Source organism: Alexandromys fortis, unplaced genomic scaffold (assembly GCF_014885135.2).
Source record: "Alexandromys fortis isolate MF-2015 unplaced genomic scaffold, M_Fortis_MF-2015_v1.1 scaffold_0, whole genome shotgun sequence".
NCBI lineage: Eukaryota > Metazoa > Chordata > Mammalia > Rodentia > Cricetidae > Alexandromys > Alexandromys fortis.
In genome coordinates, this window is record NW_026067949.1 from 39,226,414 (window position 1) to 39,245,464 (window position 19,051).

The 19,051-nt window shown below is 38.1% G+C and overlaps 1 protein-coding gene across 1 annotated transcript in view; it reads right to left on the reverse strand.

Annotated features, from left to right (window-relative positions):
• Positions 1 to 255: 255 nt before the first annotated feature.
• Positions 256 to 19,051, reverse strand: part of LOC126506282 (transmembrane protease serine 11D-like) — a 31,123-nt gene continuing 12,327 nt past the window's right edge. The window contains exons 5-10 of the mRNA XM_050149687.1: positions 17,063 to 17,217; positions 11,677 to 11,715; positions 9,566 to 9,743; positions 6,252 to 6,511; positions 3,447 to 3,589; positions 256 to 417 (exon numbers count right to left, since the gene is read on the reverse strand). Coding sequence (XP_050005644.1) covers positions 256 to 417; positions 3,447 to 3,589; positions 6,252 to 6,511; positions 9,566 to 9,743; positions 11,677 to 11,715; positions 17,063 to 17,217 — 937 coding nt within the window. The remainder of the gene's footprint in view (positions 418 to 3,446; positions 3,590 to 6,251; positions 6,512 to 9,565; positions 9,744 to 11,676; positions 11,716 to 17,062; positions 17,218 to 19,051) is intronic.

The window sequence follows — 19,051 nt, forward strand, 5'->3', positions numbered from 1 at the left end:
TACAACTTACCATGCCTATTAACAAAATTATTAACCCTATAACCAGTTTAACATATTTCTTCTCTTACGTAGCTATGATACAATACAATGTAAAAAGCCATACTGACAAAGAAATATTAAATACTGTTGGTTAAGGCACATTTTTATGTTAAGATGAGACATTTCCAGTTTCCTTTGCAGTTAAAAAGCTCAGTTATGTCATCTGAGTCAGGCACAATTGCATGCATACTTCACAGCATGCTTGCTTATGCTGCACTAGATTCCAGTTTGCTGACGAATCCAGTCGCGGTAGGTTGTCACTCGAGTATACACTCCTGGCTTATTTGGCAGGCCACACTGATAGCCCCAGCTCACAATGCCCACAACAAACCAAAGCCGCCGTGAGTCTTCTTGTACTAGTGGGCCACCAGAATCACCCTGAAGGAAACAAAGCAATTGATTACTTAAGTGGAAAAGCAACCCTGGAATCTGCAGTTTATTTCTATGGCAGTAGATGAAGTCTTAGTCATTTACGAGCCTATGTCTTTCTGAGAGACAATAAGCCATGAAAACAAGCCTGAAATCCTTCAAGTCTACAAGCAAGGCTGAGAAGTTGTAGAGCTCATTAGCTAGTCTTTCTTCCTGGTGGCTTCCTCTCCGTCTCAGTCTTTCACCCTAGGAAGCCTTCTATGACCCTCTGCTTTCCTTTGTACTTCCTTCTTGGGGCTCCATTAGCTTCTTACTGTGACCTCATACTCTGTGGTATCTGTGTTCCTGCTTCTTCAATATTTTATGAAGGCTTGATTATTCCCACTGGTCAGCTCTCCTTGAGTTAGCATTCAGTGCTTTTTGATACTTGACCAATATCTGTGTGAGCAGTGCTGTTGCAAAGTCCATCAGGGAAGGGAGCATCCTTGCTCTTGACACAGGTGCAACCTAGGTGTCTAGTCCATAGGAGATGCCAGTGAAATAGTTTTTGAGAGAATGAGCTTATAGACTTGTCACTTACTGTCCTTTCTTTACTACCCAGTGAGATGCTTGATGCACAGTAACTCATCCACTATTATTCTTTTAGTGAATAATTGGCAAGAAATTTTTACAACAGTAACTAAAGCATTTCTTATGACATATTTATCAGCCAATGGCAATAACCAACTGCCTAAGCACCTATATAAGCAATAATCTAATTAGGGAGATACATTTAAAAGATACTATATTATCAGTTAATTCTGTGAATTCTGAAGCTAGAAAGCCTGAGTTTGAGTCCTCCACCTGTCAGCTCTGTGAACTCCAGTAAGCTCTTTAACATCTCTGCACTACAATTCTCTTATCAATAAATGATGTTTTTATGAGTTTAAGTGAGCTTAACACACAAAGTAATGTGGGAAGAGCTTGGTATACAGTCCAGTACTAATAAAACCAGCTTTTATCACCAAACGTATGTCTAGAAAAGTTAGCTACTCATTTGACTGCTCTTAGTAGTTAGGTTTTCCATACCTATTTAATTAATGGTTTAGACAGAGAGAAAGGTCAGTCTGTGAATCACCAACTTGCTTGACAAGTACTGCATGAAGCTGGCTGGTACCTCATTCCTTTGGATGATGCTTCATGCTCCATTTGACCAGTCCTCAGGATTTCCTTGTTATGTTTTTGATACTATTTTTCCTATACTGACAAATTTTTCTGAATTATAATTTATCTACTATGTATAAGCAAAAGCTACCTATGAGTGCCATGTAACTTTTATTGTACCTAGTTAGTTTTACTGCCTAGTGGCAGATGCTTGAACTTGAATTCTTTTGTTTGTTTGTTTGTTTGAAGACAGGGTTTCTTTGTAGCTTTGGAGCCTGTCCTGGAACTAGCTCTATAGACCAGGCTGGCCTGGAACTCACAGGAATCTGCCTACCTCTGCCTCCCAAGTGCTAGGACTAAAGCGCTTGAACTTGAATTCTTTTGTTTGTTTGTTTGTTTGAAGACAGGGTTTCTTTGTAGCTTTGGAGCCTGTCCTGGAACTAGCTCTATAGACCAGGCTGGCCTGGAACTCACAGGAATCTGCCTACCTCTGCCTCCCAAGTGCTAGGACTAAAGGTGTGCACCACCACTGCCTGGGTTGAACTTGCATTCTTGGTTCTAAACCTGATAAGTGCAGGGACGATCTAGTTGCATTAACACAAGGAACGTCACAGAGAAATAAATGAAAAGATGTATTTTTGAATGAATGTATGAAATTGATATTATAAACTTTTTCGTAAAATATTTATTTATTATATTTTTGATATAGAAATTCTGTGTGTTAGTGTTTCAAGTAACAATCAGTGAGGCCAATATAAAACAAGGAAAAATTTCATGAAAATTTTTCATGAAAAACGTCATTAACCTGCCTAACACGAAGAGCAGAGTTTGTATATACAGAAGCTGATTGCATGAGAGAGGGATACTGAAAAGGACATTTTAATATGCTATCCCCTTAAGCTGTTGTAACCAATATTCACTAGATCTGAAATTGTCAAGTTGGGTTACTCTCTGACTGCTAAGTTCTTTAGAAGACTTTATGAAACTTGACAATTTGTCGTTGTGGAAGGTGGGCAAGGGCTCCACACCTGAAGACACTTGAATATTTATAATGTTTAATTATTTGCTCCTGTGATTATATTGGCTTAGTATCAGACAAGGGAATGGAATCCTTTGTCTTAAGTTTCATTAATTTCATTAAAATTTTAATATTAAATTTTATACTAATCACTAATGAAGAAAATTGTACACTTACTGTTTGTTTTGGGGTATTTAATTTAAAGATTTACAGGCTAGAGATAAAGTTCTTTTACTTCCTTTTCTTTTTGTTTCCCTATTTTCTCTCCTCTTCCTTTTCTTTTTCTTCCCCTCCCCTTTTCTTTCTTTTTCTTTTCTGTTATTATATAATTTAGGACCCCTTATGGCTCAATTAACTAAGCTATTTTCTTTAAAGTACTTCAAAATTTAGATATCTTTGGTGGATGCATGCTATGGTATTTTTATTAATTGGACTGAGACTGAAGAGTGTTTACAAATAAAATGGTATGTTAAAACTTAGTAATTATTTATAAACTTAGTAATGAATTAGTCATTATATATATTTGTAGGATAGAAAATACTTCTAGCTAATATTTCTACAATTCAAAACTGTAACTTTGCTCCTTGTGATAAAAACATAAAAGTTTAATCTCTAGCAACTTTGAAGCAGATTATACTTTATCTTTAGTTGTATCCACCATGTTGTATAATATTGGCTTGAACATTCATAGCAATTGAAAGTTAACATTTTCATGACAGATGAGATTCAGAAAAGATGTTTTTCATCTATAATTAAGGGCATACATTTTTTGAGATTCAGAGTTGTGTGTGTGTCAATTGTTGTCATCCTTATGCCGGTGACAGAGTAACGTGCTTGAAAATGTCTAGAAACTTCTCGGTGATGACACTGATAATACCTGGCATGCATCCACTGAACCCGAAGGCACCCCAGCACAGAGCATTCCAGGCAAGACGCTTCCACCGTAACCAGATGGTTCATTGCATACTTCGTTACTTATTATTCTGACCTGTCCTTGCCGTAGATCTGTGACTGTGTTGCCTGTTTAGTATAAAAACAGAAATGAAACAGTCTTCAGAAAATACGGAGTAATGACTCTGTGCTGAATTTGAGAATGAATAAGTGCTCAAAACATTATCTATTTTAAAAGGGAGGCACCAAAAGATGCACATAAGAGTTTCCTCTGCGCAAAGATACTTGTAGGAGAGAAAGGATAACTCCTTTAGGGAGACAAGCGTCTTTTCTTTTTCTTTATGAGTTTGTGATCTGCTTTCCTTTATAGTCTTAGAGTTAACCAGTAAATTGCTGAATGTGGTGACACATGCCTGTAATCCCAACATTTCAAAAGTAAATATAGAAAAATCAGGAGTTCAAAATCAGCTCTAGTTTTGTAGTAAATTTAGTGTCAACCCGAGCCACCATGAGAACCCGCCCCCAAAAAACATCGATAAAACCAACCCAACAACTTGTGTTAAAATCGACTTGCACTGTTTAAATTGTTTATAGATGGATTTGGGATTAGAAAACTGTACATCAGTGAACATTTAGCAGCGAAAGAGAAAGTGGTCTGGCCTTAAAGGACTAATCTGTGATATTAGTGCTCCCTCAGCAGAGCGCTGTCTGTTTTCTGTGGCTGGTATAAAATTTAACTATTGCATTAAAAGAACACAATGAAATGCTTTCCGAGACAATTATTAGTCCCTAGAGGGATAATCACTACCATGTCTGTAATAGTCCAAAGAAATTGCTCATGTTTCTCTTCCACTTCCTACTAGATTGTGTTATTATTATTATTATTATTATTATTATTATTATTATTGGCTCCAATTGTTCTTTCAGATTGTGCTTATTTAAATTTCAACTTTATTTATGCAATAAATAAATGTGATCAATGTTTATCTCTACGTGGAGTTCCTTGCTGTGGCTGTAGGATTCATTTCATCCCAGAGAAAATTAAAGGCAGTACTTTAAAGGGTGTTAAAGTCTCCAGGTCATTATTATTTTAAGTCTCCTTTTCTTCACAGAAAATCAAAGACTTTCTATATTAATAAGGAACTTATTGAAGGGGCTCTAGCAAGCCTACATATGACAAATATGGTTCTAACAGGCTTTGCCGTTCTCCTTCATCCCCTCTATCTTGCTAAAAACTCTTAAGTTACATTCCTAAAGCTAGCCCCCAAGGTCCGTTCCCTTATTTGGCCCTTCCTTCTTCTGAGACTGACTACCAGGGTCCAGTTATTAAAGTATTGAAGTCCAACAATCAAACCCCCTTTATGTCACCATAATTAAAATGCCCAATCAAAATTAACCAGCTCATCCTAACACTGGGTTTTAAGTTTTACAGCCATTTGCCTCTGGGTCACATCTGTCTCCTCTCTATGTAGAGGCAGTTCCTTTGGGAGAAATACCCCATTCACCCTCTCTGTTGTTTCTTTACTCCCCTCTCCCTTGTTCCCTTCCCCTTCTTTCTCATTTTCTATCTCCTGTCTCTGTTCGTTATCCCTGCCATCGGTTTCTCTGGGACAAATAAATCTCGTTTGTGCTGAAAACTTGGTCTTGGGTTGTCTTGCACTGACTTTGAGGTCTCTATTAGGTTTCTGTATCCCTTTCTTTCACATATTCCTGTTACAGAAATTCCCATACCAGGCAGAAGACTGATCTCCAGAATATACAAAGAACTCAAGAAATTGGTCACAAAGCTGATGTGGGAAGGTAATTTGTCAATCTGTTGTTTCATTGGTTAATAAAGAAAACTGCTTGGCCTGATAGGTCAGAAAATTAGGTAGGTGGAGTAGACAGAACAGAATGCTGGGAGGAAGTGAGGCAGTCACCATGACCCTCCTCTCTGGGTCAGACGCGATGAAGCTCTAGCCCAAGATGGACGTACACTAGAATCTTCCTGGTAAGACACCACCTCGTGGTGCTACACAGATTACTAAATATGGGTTAAGCAAGGTATGAGAGGTAGCCAAGAAGAGGCTAGATATAATGGGCCAGGCAGTGTTTAAATGAATACAATTTGTGTGTTGTTATTTTGGGGCATAAGCTAGCCAGGCGGCCGGGAGCTGGGTGGCAGGAACGCAGCCCACCGCAGCTCCTTCTACAACAAAAAGCAAAGAAAACCAGCCTACAAAACACAATCCCAGAGAACTTAGACAACAATGAGGACACTAAGAGAGACTTACATGGATCTAATCTACATGGGAAGTAGAAAAAGACAAGATCTCCTGAGTAAATTGAAAGCATGGGGACCTTGAGGGAGGGTTAAAGGGGAGGGAGAAGCAGGGAGGGGAGCAGAGAAAAATGTAGAGCTCAATAAAATCAATAAAAAAATTCTCTGTCTAGAAATCCCTATGGTTTCTAAGGACATTTCTTGTTTTACAGCCCTGGGACAGCCGCTGTAGCTAGAGTCAGGGATGACCAGATATAGACGGTTCTGTAGTAGTGGTTGTCCTCAGGCTGTTTCCACATCAAAGAAGTACAAAGCTGGACGTAGAGGTACAAGCCCTTCTTCCCATCATTTGGGGGCAGGGGTGACTGAAGCAGAGGATTATTTATTTGAGGCCAGCTTGAGCTACATAATGAATTCCAAGCCAGCCTGGATTAAAGTGAGACCCTGTGTCAAAGCTCAAAAACAATTTTCCATAGTAACAAATAACAGACAAGATGTCATTAAGCTGTTTCGTTTTCCAGAGACACTTACCTCCATAAGTGAGCGATCCCCAGCCTGTAACATATGCAACAGAACCAGGTATGATACTCTGGGTCGCAGCTGGGAGACACACGCTATGGATATTTCTGGTAAAGGTGATGGGTCTTTCAAGTTGTATAACTGCAATATCATTATCACGAGTTGTGGGTCTGTAATTGTTATGGACTCTGATAGCTCTTATTCTCACTCTTAAGTTAGGAAGTACTGTAGAAACACCAAAGGTGGCAGTCCATTGTAGAGGATTAGAGTAGCTAAAAACAAAACCAGAAACATGCCATTAAATAGGGAGTTCACAAGTACTTCATGTATTTGTACTTTGGCTTGAAATATAATTAATTATATTGGGTCTTTGAGAATTTCATATAATGTGTTTTGTATTTACCACCAACATCTCATTGATACATTTTCCTGAACTGTAATCACATAACAGTATTGAACTCCTTACTAGCAGCTTATCTAGTAATTTTAATTTAACTATTCAGAGAAAGAGTTTTAGAAAACACATCTTTTAGTAGTACATTCTCTTGACTTTTTTTTTCTATCCCAGTGAGTATATCCCAACACTATAGTTAATGATAACTAGTGTAGGGGAATGTTTCCTCCCTGATGTTCCTGTCCAAGCAACAAAGGATTCTGAAATCATTATCTTTTATATTTTAACTCATTTCCTTTGATTATTGTTTTTTTCTTTTGTTTTGAGAAGGAAAATCTATTCAAGTAGTAGTAAGGTTGAATGCTATCTTTCTTGTTAATAGATGAATGATTATTCTGTACTAAATTTGAGCATGTTTTATATGTATAGTGTGTAAATATATACATATGTATAGAAAGAGAAAATTATTATTGTAACTTTGGAACTATAGAGTTTTTTAGGTATACCCTAAAACACATATGTAAGGTAAAAAATGGATGTTTTATTTAATCAAAATTAAATATAATATATACAAGTTTATCAGGCAAATGAAAAGCCACAAGAAAGTACTGATTAATTTTTAATATTTGTATTTTTTTTAGATGGTCTCATATATCCCAGGCTTTCTTTGAACTTGCTAGATGACTGAGGATTATCTTGAACTCCAGATTCTGTTGTCTCTGCATTCCAAGTGTTGGTATCACACTGCTACTATTCCCAGGTAATACCTACAAGTTTTGAAGGCTCTACAATAATGTCTACAAACTGATAGTGGACTGGGAAGCCACTGTAGAATTGGCATGAAAAGTAAGAAAATACCATGAGGAGGTGATAATAGAGTAATTTTCAATAGAGCCTCATCATGTCTCTGTACCTGGATGTAAGGGTGGTTATCCCTTAACAAGTGCCTGCTCATGGTTCTTGTTGATGCTCAGATCAGTACAGAGGGTATCAGGACATGGTCCATATAGCTTCTCAGCTCTGGCGGTTCCACAAGGTGGAGAGTAGGTTTGTGGTGGCAAAATTAAAATACATTTCTTGCATGGCTTTGGCATTCATTGTTGATACTTGTGATCACACCATTCAAGACGGTGACATACTTTCCTTAGTTTTTGATACCTAGGTTCTAAGAGAATAGAGCTCTAATATTGTTTCCAGTGCATCCCCAATTACACCAAAAGTCTGCTAAGTCCAGGCACTTACACTTTTTGTTTCACACTGTGGGTGTGGCTGAAAGCCGAGAGTGTCAGTCTTACTGTTGGGCATTTCATGTGACGTTGATTATTGAATTGGTTTTATGAATTTAGTTCCCTGTGTTAGCTGAAACGCAGCAGCATGTATGCCTATTTAAACCCGAATCATATGATTTGAGGGCGATCTCTCAAGCAACTTTCAAATTTATTCACCAACATTGAGTTATAAAACAGCAGCAGAAAGAGGAGAGGTTTTCTAGAATCTTTGTTCAGAAACTGTGTGCAAGTTGTGTTCATGTTTAATCATCGTCATCTAATTAATGGACTAGTTAAAAAAAACAAACGTGATAAAAGGCAATGCTTTCAGCTCTCAGTACCATCTATCTCTTTGGAATTGTGACTATCCAAAAGCATTTCAGTCTGAACAAATGGGGATTTGGAAATGATAGCATTTTAGGGAAAAAAACCCAGCAACTTGAGAAGTTTCATAGATGGGGAAATGTAAAAAGAGTTAGAGGAGAAAAAAAAGCTGTGAGCCCAAAGCTTAAGATGCATACTTTTGGAAACAAGTTTGGACTGATTTGAGAGTGGATTGTTGTGTACGACAAGGATGCTGTAGTTTACTAATTGAAAAAGACTGAGAAAAGAATGGATATGGTTAGGGGAACACCTGAGTTTACTTTTCTGGATGATTTTCTTTTTTAGTTTAGTTTCCTCAAGTTTTTTAAGTTTTGGATATCCAGTACCAATATATGCCTGAAACTAGAAGGTTCCATGTTGAACACAGAAGAAATCCTTTTCTTAGGAGCAGTGTGAGCTTCAGCTTGCACCGACAGAATGTTTGCACAGTTGCTCTGCAGCCGTCACTTACACTAGTGTAATCGTCTGCTCACTCCGAAGTGTAAATGGCCTAACATAACCGCTCTCAAGTAGGAGTACTGCTGTGGTTGTACTTGGTGCTTCTATGAAGCAGAGTATTGTGTTCCATATAGGCATTGGATCAGTTCTGTGAAACTAAATTATTGGGATTTCCTAGTCTCTAGGCCAACATCAGTCTACTAATTAGCTTACGTAATGTAATGTGAAAATCATTTACAACAAAACTTAAAAATTATCTTACTTATTTAACCTGATGTATATGCTTTGCCTGAATGTATGTATGTGCACCCACATGCATGTCTGGTGCCTGCAGAGCTCAGAAAAGGGTGTTGATGCTGTGGAACTACAGCCACCATGTGGGTGCTGAGAACTGAGCCCGAATTCTCTGAAAGCTCAACAAGTGCTGTTAACCAACAAACCATCTCTCCAGCCTGGACCACAGCAATGTAACAATAGCTTAACCAGACCTACCAGGAACACTAGCACTTAGTAGTGTTGCCCCAATAAGAAAACAGAGTGAAGTTATGTAAATTCTATGAACTTTTATAAGAATTTAAATCAAGCACTGTAGTGTGTGGTTCTTATTTTCTTTGCTGTGTTATAGTACTGTCATTTGGAAAAGAGAACTATTAGCAAATCATTATGCCAAAGGAGAAAAGACAATTATACTTCCACAAATGAAAAAGAAATGACTCAGAAATAATTTCCATTGAATTATTTAGGTGTCAATCCAATTATGTTTAGTTCTAGGGGTAGTGGGTGGAGTCTTCATGTAGCTGTCTTTCCATTACTCCCAGATGGAAGAGCAGCTGTGGACTCACCTTCTGAAGCAGTGAGCTGCGGTCAGGACCCACGAGTTACTGATCAGGGCACCTCCACAGTGGTGGACATTATTGAGCTGGAGACTGACTTGCCAGGGCCAGTCGCCTGTGTCAGCTAGAGTGCCCCCAATGATTCTCTCTTCAGACAGTGTGATGAGGTCTGGGCGGGCTCCACATTCTGACAAAAAAAAAAAAAAATTAACTTCCTGGCCCGGTGATGCTTCTTCCCATTCAGAAAATTACTGCAGCGATTTTTCCTCATTGACGATTTCCCCACTCTTTTCCCAACACGTGCTGGATATTCCAAATGCATGACCATTTATTTTTATTTGACGCAGGGCCTCATATAGCCCAGGCTACCTCCAAACTCTAGTTGTAGCTGAGAAAGAGCTTGAACTACTGATCATCCCAAGTCTACACCCCCAAGTGCTGGGATTATAGATGTGTTACTGTATATCTGGTTCAATATGTTATATTTTTAAGGGACAGGACAGTTCTGAAGTAAATTGAAAAAGGCCATCTAATTCTGGAGCAACTTCATCATGGTTTGGGATATTTCATAAGTGTGGGCTAACACAGGTCAGTACTCGATATGCCTCCATAGGCCCCAAACTCCTATAAGGTTTCCTTTTTCTAGCTACTCAAAATATGACCTGTGGCCTTATTAAATTATTACTCCTGGGACCTTGTTGGGAATACTGACTTTCAGTTCCACACCATCTAACAAGTCAGAAACTGTTATTTTGAGGAGAGACGCATGTACATTGTGAAGTTGGATTAAAACCATTGCACCCAGAAACCTTCTCCTGGGCATTGTAGTTCACCATGGGTGTTCTGGTTCTCCTTACCTGGCTGTGTATAAGTAAGAGGACCTTTGGAAGGAATTGAATGTGACAGAAGATTCTGATTTCTAGAATTAGGTTTAAGAGTGGTGAGATCACTCAGCTGGTAAAAGAGCCCGCCTCCAAGCCTGACAATGTAAGTTTGATTTCTGGGACCCATATAATGGAAGGAGAAAATTGACTCCCTCTTATAGTCTTTTCATAGCATGTGCATATGGACAATCAATAAAAATGTAACTTAAAATATAATATAACTTTATTTAAATATCTTAAGAAACCTATAAACATTTCAATGACAGAGGTGAAATGGACTGGGGTGGGTTAATTTGCTTAGTTCTTCTCGACCCAAAATGTTATATCTCTTCTTGTATTTAGTCTAATGTTTATTAGCAATAATAGAGGTATATCATTAATAAACATATCTATTGATGGGTTGGTCATAGGTTGCTAATCCAAAGCAATTGTTTTCTTACAGATTCTCCAATAAAAGAGGATTAAACTTTTATTAAGAATATACTTGGGTATGGGTTCTTTTCCTGCCTTCTCGAAATAAATTCTTTGGTGAATTATTTTATTACAGGTTTATTCAAAATAATTGTAAGTTAAACACAGAACTGAACTGAAAAATATATTAGAGTGAAGTACCTTCTAAAATCTCTTAAGTATCTAAAATAAGCCAGAAATCCAAGTACAGGGAACTAATTTCTAACTACATTTGTTGATCTGAGACATAAGTTCTTTGTTTCTAGGAATTTTATGCCTATCCTCTTAGCCTAAAAGTATATATCCAGTGACATTGGAACATGACTTTCCCTTCAAGTTAAAGGCTTCAAACTTAAAATATTTTCACAATTTATTACCTTATGATTAACTCAAATCCACAACAAAGCAAGGCACTCTGGTGGTTCAAAAAAGCTACATGAATGTTGTCATCAACCATGATTTACAAGTCTACAGAAACACTGCTCTAGAACCACAGGAACAAAGCTTCCCAGAACTGCCAAGAAAGTTGCCTGGAGCTTGGTGTTGAGTGCCAAGTGGATTATACTCCACTGTAGTTCTATTTTTTTTTCTAGAAGAAGGAGAAATTACTAAAACCCTCATTCATCAGCCACTGTGAAGAGCAGTGACTGCTTTCTGCAAGATCCCTACAGAGTGAACTCTTAATGAAGGCACCAGCTTCACAGATAAGACTTTGGCAAAGAGCTCAAAAGATTTGAACTTAAGATCCTTATAATTTGATAAGTACAAAATAATTAAAAAACTTACCTTGAGTCAAAAAATTTTCTGTATCCTGGTCAGTGAGTGCTGGTGTTAAAACAGAAAGAGCGAGAGTAAGATAAACAAAATATAAGCTGAAAACCATTTCACCTTGGTTTCATGAAGCTCAGTGCCAGGGCAACCAGAAACTCAGTCACTGGGAGGGTTTGCTGAAATTCAGATTCCCAGGCTCCACCTCGAGCCTTTGGAAAGAACCTCTGAGTCATGTGCCCCAGAAAGCTCTCCTTGCAACCTCATCCTAGTTGGTTGCATACAAACTGTTGGAAGTTCCTGCTTACATCTTTCAGGAAATACAGACTTTCCTGTTCCAAAGTCGCTCATTACTCTTGGCAACAGAAAGGCTTAAGCAGTCGTTAGGATTCAGTATGATATCACTTAGAAGGTAATCATTCATCTTTCAAATGCACCTGTGAATAGTCATTGGACTATGCATGTATTACTTTACTGATGCTACAGTGTGCGCTGTTTCTTCAGTAGTTAATAAAACTGAGGCTCCCTCAACACATTATTTACAGATTGATACTAACCAAGAAATCATTACACATGAAAAATAAAGTGGAGGAAAGAGTAATGATACAGGACGAGTCAAAGATGTGATCATGAAGGGCATAACATTTGCCCTGTACTTTGAAACCCTAAGGAATGGCCTACGAAGACAAGGAGGAAAAGACATTCTCAATGGAAGGTGACATAACACCTGTGCTCCAGGTTGTACGATGTGTGTTGTGCAATAGTCAGTAGGTTACTACAGGTGTTGCATGCTGAGTTGTTGGGAGTGCCAGGCAAGACAACAATGTCAGCACTGGGTAGTGACAGTTTGTGTGCTCTACTTCCAGGTCTGAATTCAGAACAGTTTCTTAAGGCAGGTCTTACAGTCATCTCAGTATGAACAACACATTTTATCTGAAATTTTCTACTTATGTTTCTTCATTTAGTAAAAAAATACCATACCTACTGGAAGTTAAAAATGGTCTAAAATTTCCCTTTTTTCATACTCATTCCCTTTAACAAGCCTCATCTTCTTTGCTACTCCATACTTTTATTGTTTGACATTCGTACAGTTATGATACCTTCAGATTGATTCTGTTGTTACTTTATTGGGCTTATACTTCCTGAAAAGAGTATGAAAATATTCTTGCTGGTCTTGAAAATTTTTAGTGGGCTACCAATCTTATTTTTAATAATATGAAATCAAACTTCATAAGACAGGTTTTCATAGTCTTTAAAAATAGTTTATGCCAAAATTATTCCAGGTTTCATAAAGTTTGTGATATACAATGTTCTTCTGTATATGCGTAGCTTTTATTGGTTGATGAATTAATCTGTTTCGGTCAATGGCTTAGTAGAGTAAAGCCAGGCAGGAAATCTGAACAGAGATATACATAGAAAGTAGGAGGAGTTGAGGAGTTGCCATGTAGTTGCCCAAGAAGCAAGATGTGAGGTAACAAACCACGAACCTCGTGGTAAAATATAAAATAATATAAATGGGTTAATTTAAGATGTGAGATCTAGCTAGGAATATGGCTAAGTCTTTGGTCAAACAATATTGTAACTAATAACGTTTCCATGTGATTATTTGGGTCCGGGCAGTCGGAAAATGAAAGCACAGTTTGCATCTCCAAGTCTGTGCATTTCATTTGCTTTTGTAAGCATCAGTAGGGCCAAGTCATCCTGTTGGAAGTAGGAAAAACAAAGACATCTGATCACTTTTCTGCCTTCTTTGAACAAAAGGGACTTGAGTTTGAGTCCTAACTGCCAACATATTGACTGTTTGACCTGAGCCCTTATCTATCAATGTTTCCTAAATGTTGTCAGTAAACAAACCTATGGGGATATCCATAAGCTTCTTGTTTCATTGTTCTGTCGAAGTATTCTGTTAGAGTTCTTGCTCCCCGCCCCCACCTTCAGGTAAAGCTTCTTCTTTCCACATCTTAGGATATGGAGATCCTTCTCATGTTTGAGTCCATCTGTCCTCTAGTCTCTTTTCTGGATCCCTGTATAAGTTGCTGTATTTATTGGATAGGCTTGACCTGATGGATTCTTTCTCTTGCTTCTTCATTTTTTTTTCATGTTTTGCAAAACAAGCAAGGGTCTTATATGTACAATGGAAATGCTCTCTTCTAAACTGTGTCCTGACTTCATATATCTTCTCTTGATTGTCAAGTCTAACAGTTAGAATATTTTTTTTTGTTTCAGCTTGCTATGAGTCTCAGGGAGGTAGAAACTGCTATTGATTTATTTGCAAAATTACCCAGCACACTGCCAAATACATAACAAGTACCCAGGAAATACTTTGGAACTATACCGTAATGTGTAGGAGAAGAGGTAATATTTGCTTACTTAGACTGCTCTGTGAGTGATTACAATATAAAGCATTTAAGTTTTTAAAAAGTCACACCATCTTTAAAGTTTAAAAACTTTAAAAGTTTAGTCTCTTTAAAATATACAGTGTCACTTTAAAATTGCAAAGTTTCTCAAAGTATCAAAGGTCTCATAACTGTGTGTTCTATAAAATCAAAATAAGTAAAATACTTCCTTATTCCAAGAGGGAATAACCAGAGCATAGTCACTATCAAATCAAAGCAAAACAAAAGTCCTACAGTACATACCTCAGTGTCAGACATCTGGGACTCACCCATGATCCTTTCCCCAAAGGGTTTGGCAGTTCAAGCTCTGTCTCCTCAGTAGACTCTTGCCAGCTTTACGCCATACCTGCTTTTGTTCTTGGTAATCACCTCATGGTACTGGCATCTACAAAATGCTTGGTCCTCTTGCAATTGGGTTGTACCTATACCAGTTGCCTTTCCTGGGCTCTCTTTGAGGACTGCATGATGCCAAGCTTAAAGTTCTCTGCATAATCCCTTTAATCCTGGAATTTCTGCTGCAACTGAGACTGCGCCTCCACCAGTGACCTCTCCTGGCCTCTCACTGCTTCAGACCTCATGATCATGTTCTTCATGATCTCTTTATCTTCAAAGCCAATATGATCTAGGAAACTCTTACTTCTTACCAAGTTCAGCGGCCAGAACCAGCTGTAACCTTAGGCTCCTCTGGACCAGAGTTTCTGTGTGATGACCCCGAGGAAACACTTGCCAGAAAAATTCCCCTTAACGATCCTGGCCTCTTGTTAATCACAGCTAATCCTTCAGCTGCAGCTAACTAGAACCACAGATTTTTAATTCAAAACATTGAATGGCCCCAACGGAGTCTATAAGGGTCTCATAAACCTGCCTCTAAAATTTCACAAGCCGTGCCATTGACCTCTGTTTCAATCTCAGTATTATCTTGTGAGTTCCCATAATAGCTCATTATGCTCTGAACACTCAATGGCTTTTCTAGCCTAAAGTAACAAAGTCCTTACACAATTTGCCCAAATCCAATCTCATCTATCACAGAAATATCCCATGAACCTGATATCAATTTTTGTGTTAATTAGGTTTCTATTGCTGTGATGAAACACCATAATCAAGAGGGACATGCTGTGTGTGTATGGTGTGTGTGTGTGTGTGTGTGTGTGTGTGTGTGTGTAAGGTTTGTTTTGGCTTACAACACCAGATCACAATACATCACTGGGAAAAGTCAGGGCAGGAAGTTAAGGCAGGAACCTAGAGGCGAGAATGGAAGCAGAGACCATGCAGGAGTGTTGCTTACTGACTGGCTCACCTGAATTGCTCAATTTTTTTTTTAATACACTCCAGGACCACTTGCTTGGTAGTACTGACCCAAACAACTGGGCCCTCTCATATCATTCATAAAGACAGAAAATGACCCACACACTTGCCTACAGGCTGATATTATAAAAGCATTTTTATAAAAAAGTTGACTTTCCCCCTCTCAGATAACCCTAGTTTGTGTCGAGTGGACAAAAATCTAGCAACACAACACCCATCAGTAATTTACAAGTATGCAGAGAAAAGGGGTACAGAAGGCCAGTGGAATATTATGTAGCAATAAAAGAGCAGAATGGCGTCACTTGAAACAACACAGAATAGGAAGGTATTGTGTCTAGTAAGTCAGGCTCAAGATGACAAATAATGCATGTTCTCACTTTCATGTGAAAACTAAAACACTAAACTTAAAGAGGTAGGGAGTAGGATAGTTTTTATCTACCTCTGTAAAGGGTATCTAGGAGGGAAGAATGGAGAGAGGACAGACAATGGGATGGCAAGTAAGGATGGCTAGGAAGGATCGCTTTTCATGTTCTACTATTGTCATGAACTATGGTTGACAACTATGAATGAATATTTTAAAATACTTACCAGAGAAGACTTTAACTGTCTCCCAAGGAAAGAACTGTTGAATGTCTGAATTGATAGCTAAGCCAGTTTCTCTGATCTAATCTTTATGTAATGCGTAGGTATTGAAATGCCGCAGTACCCTGTATATAGGTCTAGTGACTACATGTTGGTGGGGGACAATTCTGCATTCTGTCAATTATGTTTTAAGTAAATGCTGATTGGCCAATAGCCAGGCAGGAAGTAGAGGTGGGGCAATGAGAACAGGTGTATTCTGGGAAGAAGAAAGCTCTTCCCGCTGTCCTGTTCAGACTCCAAAGAAGCAGGATGTGACCTGCCCCGCTGTAAAAGGTACTGAGCCATGTGGCTAACTAGAATAATGGTAATATAAGTTATATGAGCTAATACAAAACCTGAGCTAATGGGCCAATCAGTTTTATAACTTATGTAGACTTGTGTGTGATTCTTTGGGACCTACCAGCTGTGGGAACTGGGCAGGACAGAAAGCCCAACAAGCAGCCCGCTCCTCATGTTACAACATGTCAATTCAAATATGCTTTAAGCATTTTTATTTATTTGCAAATTTTGTCATAATAAATTTTATAAAACTAAAAAACATTTTTCATTTTTCTTATGCAAATTTGAGATATCAGTCGTGAATTATATTCCCATTTTACAAAGATAAAACTGAGGCCATAAATCCTTTTAAATTCCAACCTCTAAAATTCACTCCTATTGGAACCGTCTTAACTTACGTAATCAATTTCAGAAAGAAAATGAATTTCTTTTTATCATGCTGTGTCATTCTATACAGGGCTCAAAACAATAGAAAAAGACATGGTAGAACAAATTAAAATACGTTGCCCTTGTGTGGACAGTACGAAATAGATCTTTTCCTATATTTAAATTATTGTATTTAGGAAGAAAATCAAATCTTCAAAAATATTTATGACTAATAAAAGAGAAAAATCTTAGACTGTTTATGTTAGAGAACTATGAATTATATTTAGAATTGTAGTACAGTTTTGGTGGGTCAATCACAAATAATGAGGTGAGATTTTCATTTAACTAATATGTGAATTTGAATGAGTAAATTTGTAACCTATATTAAAACGAAAAGGCATAGAAATGATACTTGCATGTTATCTCATTTGAAGGGGCTATTTCCAAGTTTCCAGAGTTATTCAGTATTCGTAGCACAGATTGGATCCTGCTTTTCATGGTTTTTTTATTGGCACGTTTACTAGATCGAAATTTCATGACAGCATCTGCGATCACGCCATTCCCTTCTCTCCTGAAAGTCAGAAGAAACAGACACCTTCAATACTTTTGTGCTGTTTATATGCTCTTGATGGGGCCATCCTAAAAGAATTCATTTGGGAACATGTTTACAGAACGGGCACACTTAATGAGATCTCACAATGCTATCTCCGAAATTTGGTTTTAACACAGCCCACCATAATCACCACACGGCATAGCATGTTGAAACCAGAACGCTACCACCATGTGACTTTTCATAAACTATTTAAGTTTCTTAATACACTATGTCCAGAAATCTCACTAATTTAAATGGTTTTCTGTGAAGATTATATGCATAAATTGATAAAGAACTTTTTGGAAAGAATGCACGGAAAACACTAAGGTGCACCATAATAACCATTACCTGTTATTAGACTTACCAAGTCGAGAAAAATATTTATTGTCTTAAACTAACTTAAAAGTTGATGAGTTTTCAAATTTATGTGAGTAAAACATCAGTTTTACTCACAGATGCATTCATCTGACCACAACAACAAATTTATAGGCATATATTAAGATTTTATTTTTCTTTTTATTGACCACAGAGACTCATCTTTCACAATGAACTTGATATCAAAACCTAGATAAATTCTACTCTATTTCATATCAACAATGTTAGGTTGAAAGCGGGCCTTCAAATAGTAGTGTTAGTGGCAAAGACCTAAACTGAGTGTCTCTGACTGGGTAAACAGAAGGATTGTTATTAGTTAAACAGAAGCCTAGATTCAGAATTACTAAGGAATTCTGTAAGGCTGGTCTATGTTTATTATGAAAACCACTACCTCCTTTGTCTACCTCTAAGATCAACCACTGTGAGCTAAGGCAGCCAGTTCTCAAACAAGTTCTACCAGCTCCCAGACTCCCATCCCACTGACTATCATTGAAAATTGGATTGCTTTCCTGACAAGTGTTGTTCTCCATCCCCTAGATAGCAATTTGATCTTATTCCCCCCCCCCCCCAAAAAAAACCATTTCTTTCTACCCATGGAATGACCCAGTTTGATGGTTTCATTGAGCCCTCACTTACAAATAAATAACATTATGGGCCACCTCCAACATCTGGTCTTGGCTTGTGTTCTTTCTAGTTTTATGTCAATTTTTCACAAGCTATAGTTATCAATCAGGAGGGGATCTTGATTAAAAAATATGCTTCCATAAGATCAGGCTGTAGAGCTGGGTGGGGGTGGCATATGCCTTTAGTCCCAGCACTTGGGAGGCCAGGGGGAGGGGGGCAGATCTCTGTAAGTTCGAGGCCAATCTAGGCTACAGAGTGAGTTCCAGGCCAGCCAGGGCTTCACAGAGAAACCATGTCTCAGCAAAAAATAAACAAACAAACAAACAAACAAATAAATAATAAGATCAGGCTGTGGGATATTTTCTAAATTGGTCATTGATGTGGGAGGACCCAGCCCAGTGCAGGTGTTAACACCCTTGGCTGGGAGTCCCAGGTTCAAGAAGGAATCAGGCTGAGCAAGGCATGAGGAGCAAGCTAGTAAACAGCACCACTCCATGGACTCTGCATCAGCTCCTCCCTCCAAATTCCTGCTCAGTTTGAGTTCCTGTCCCAACTTCTCTCAGTGATGAACGGTGATATGGAAGTATAAGCCACATAAACCCTTTTCTACCCAGGTTGTGTTTGGTTATGGTGTTTCATTACAACAATAGTAACCTTAAAACTAGGTCAGTTTACTTCTTTTTGGGAAAAGTGCAGTAGGCAAATTTGGCTCAATGTTCCTTGTACACCTCTGTATACAGTTTCCTCTGCCCAACTCAAACACCAGTTCAAATTGCAGACTTACCATCTGTCCTAGAAACTAATTTAGTATATA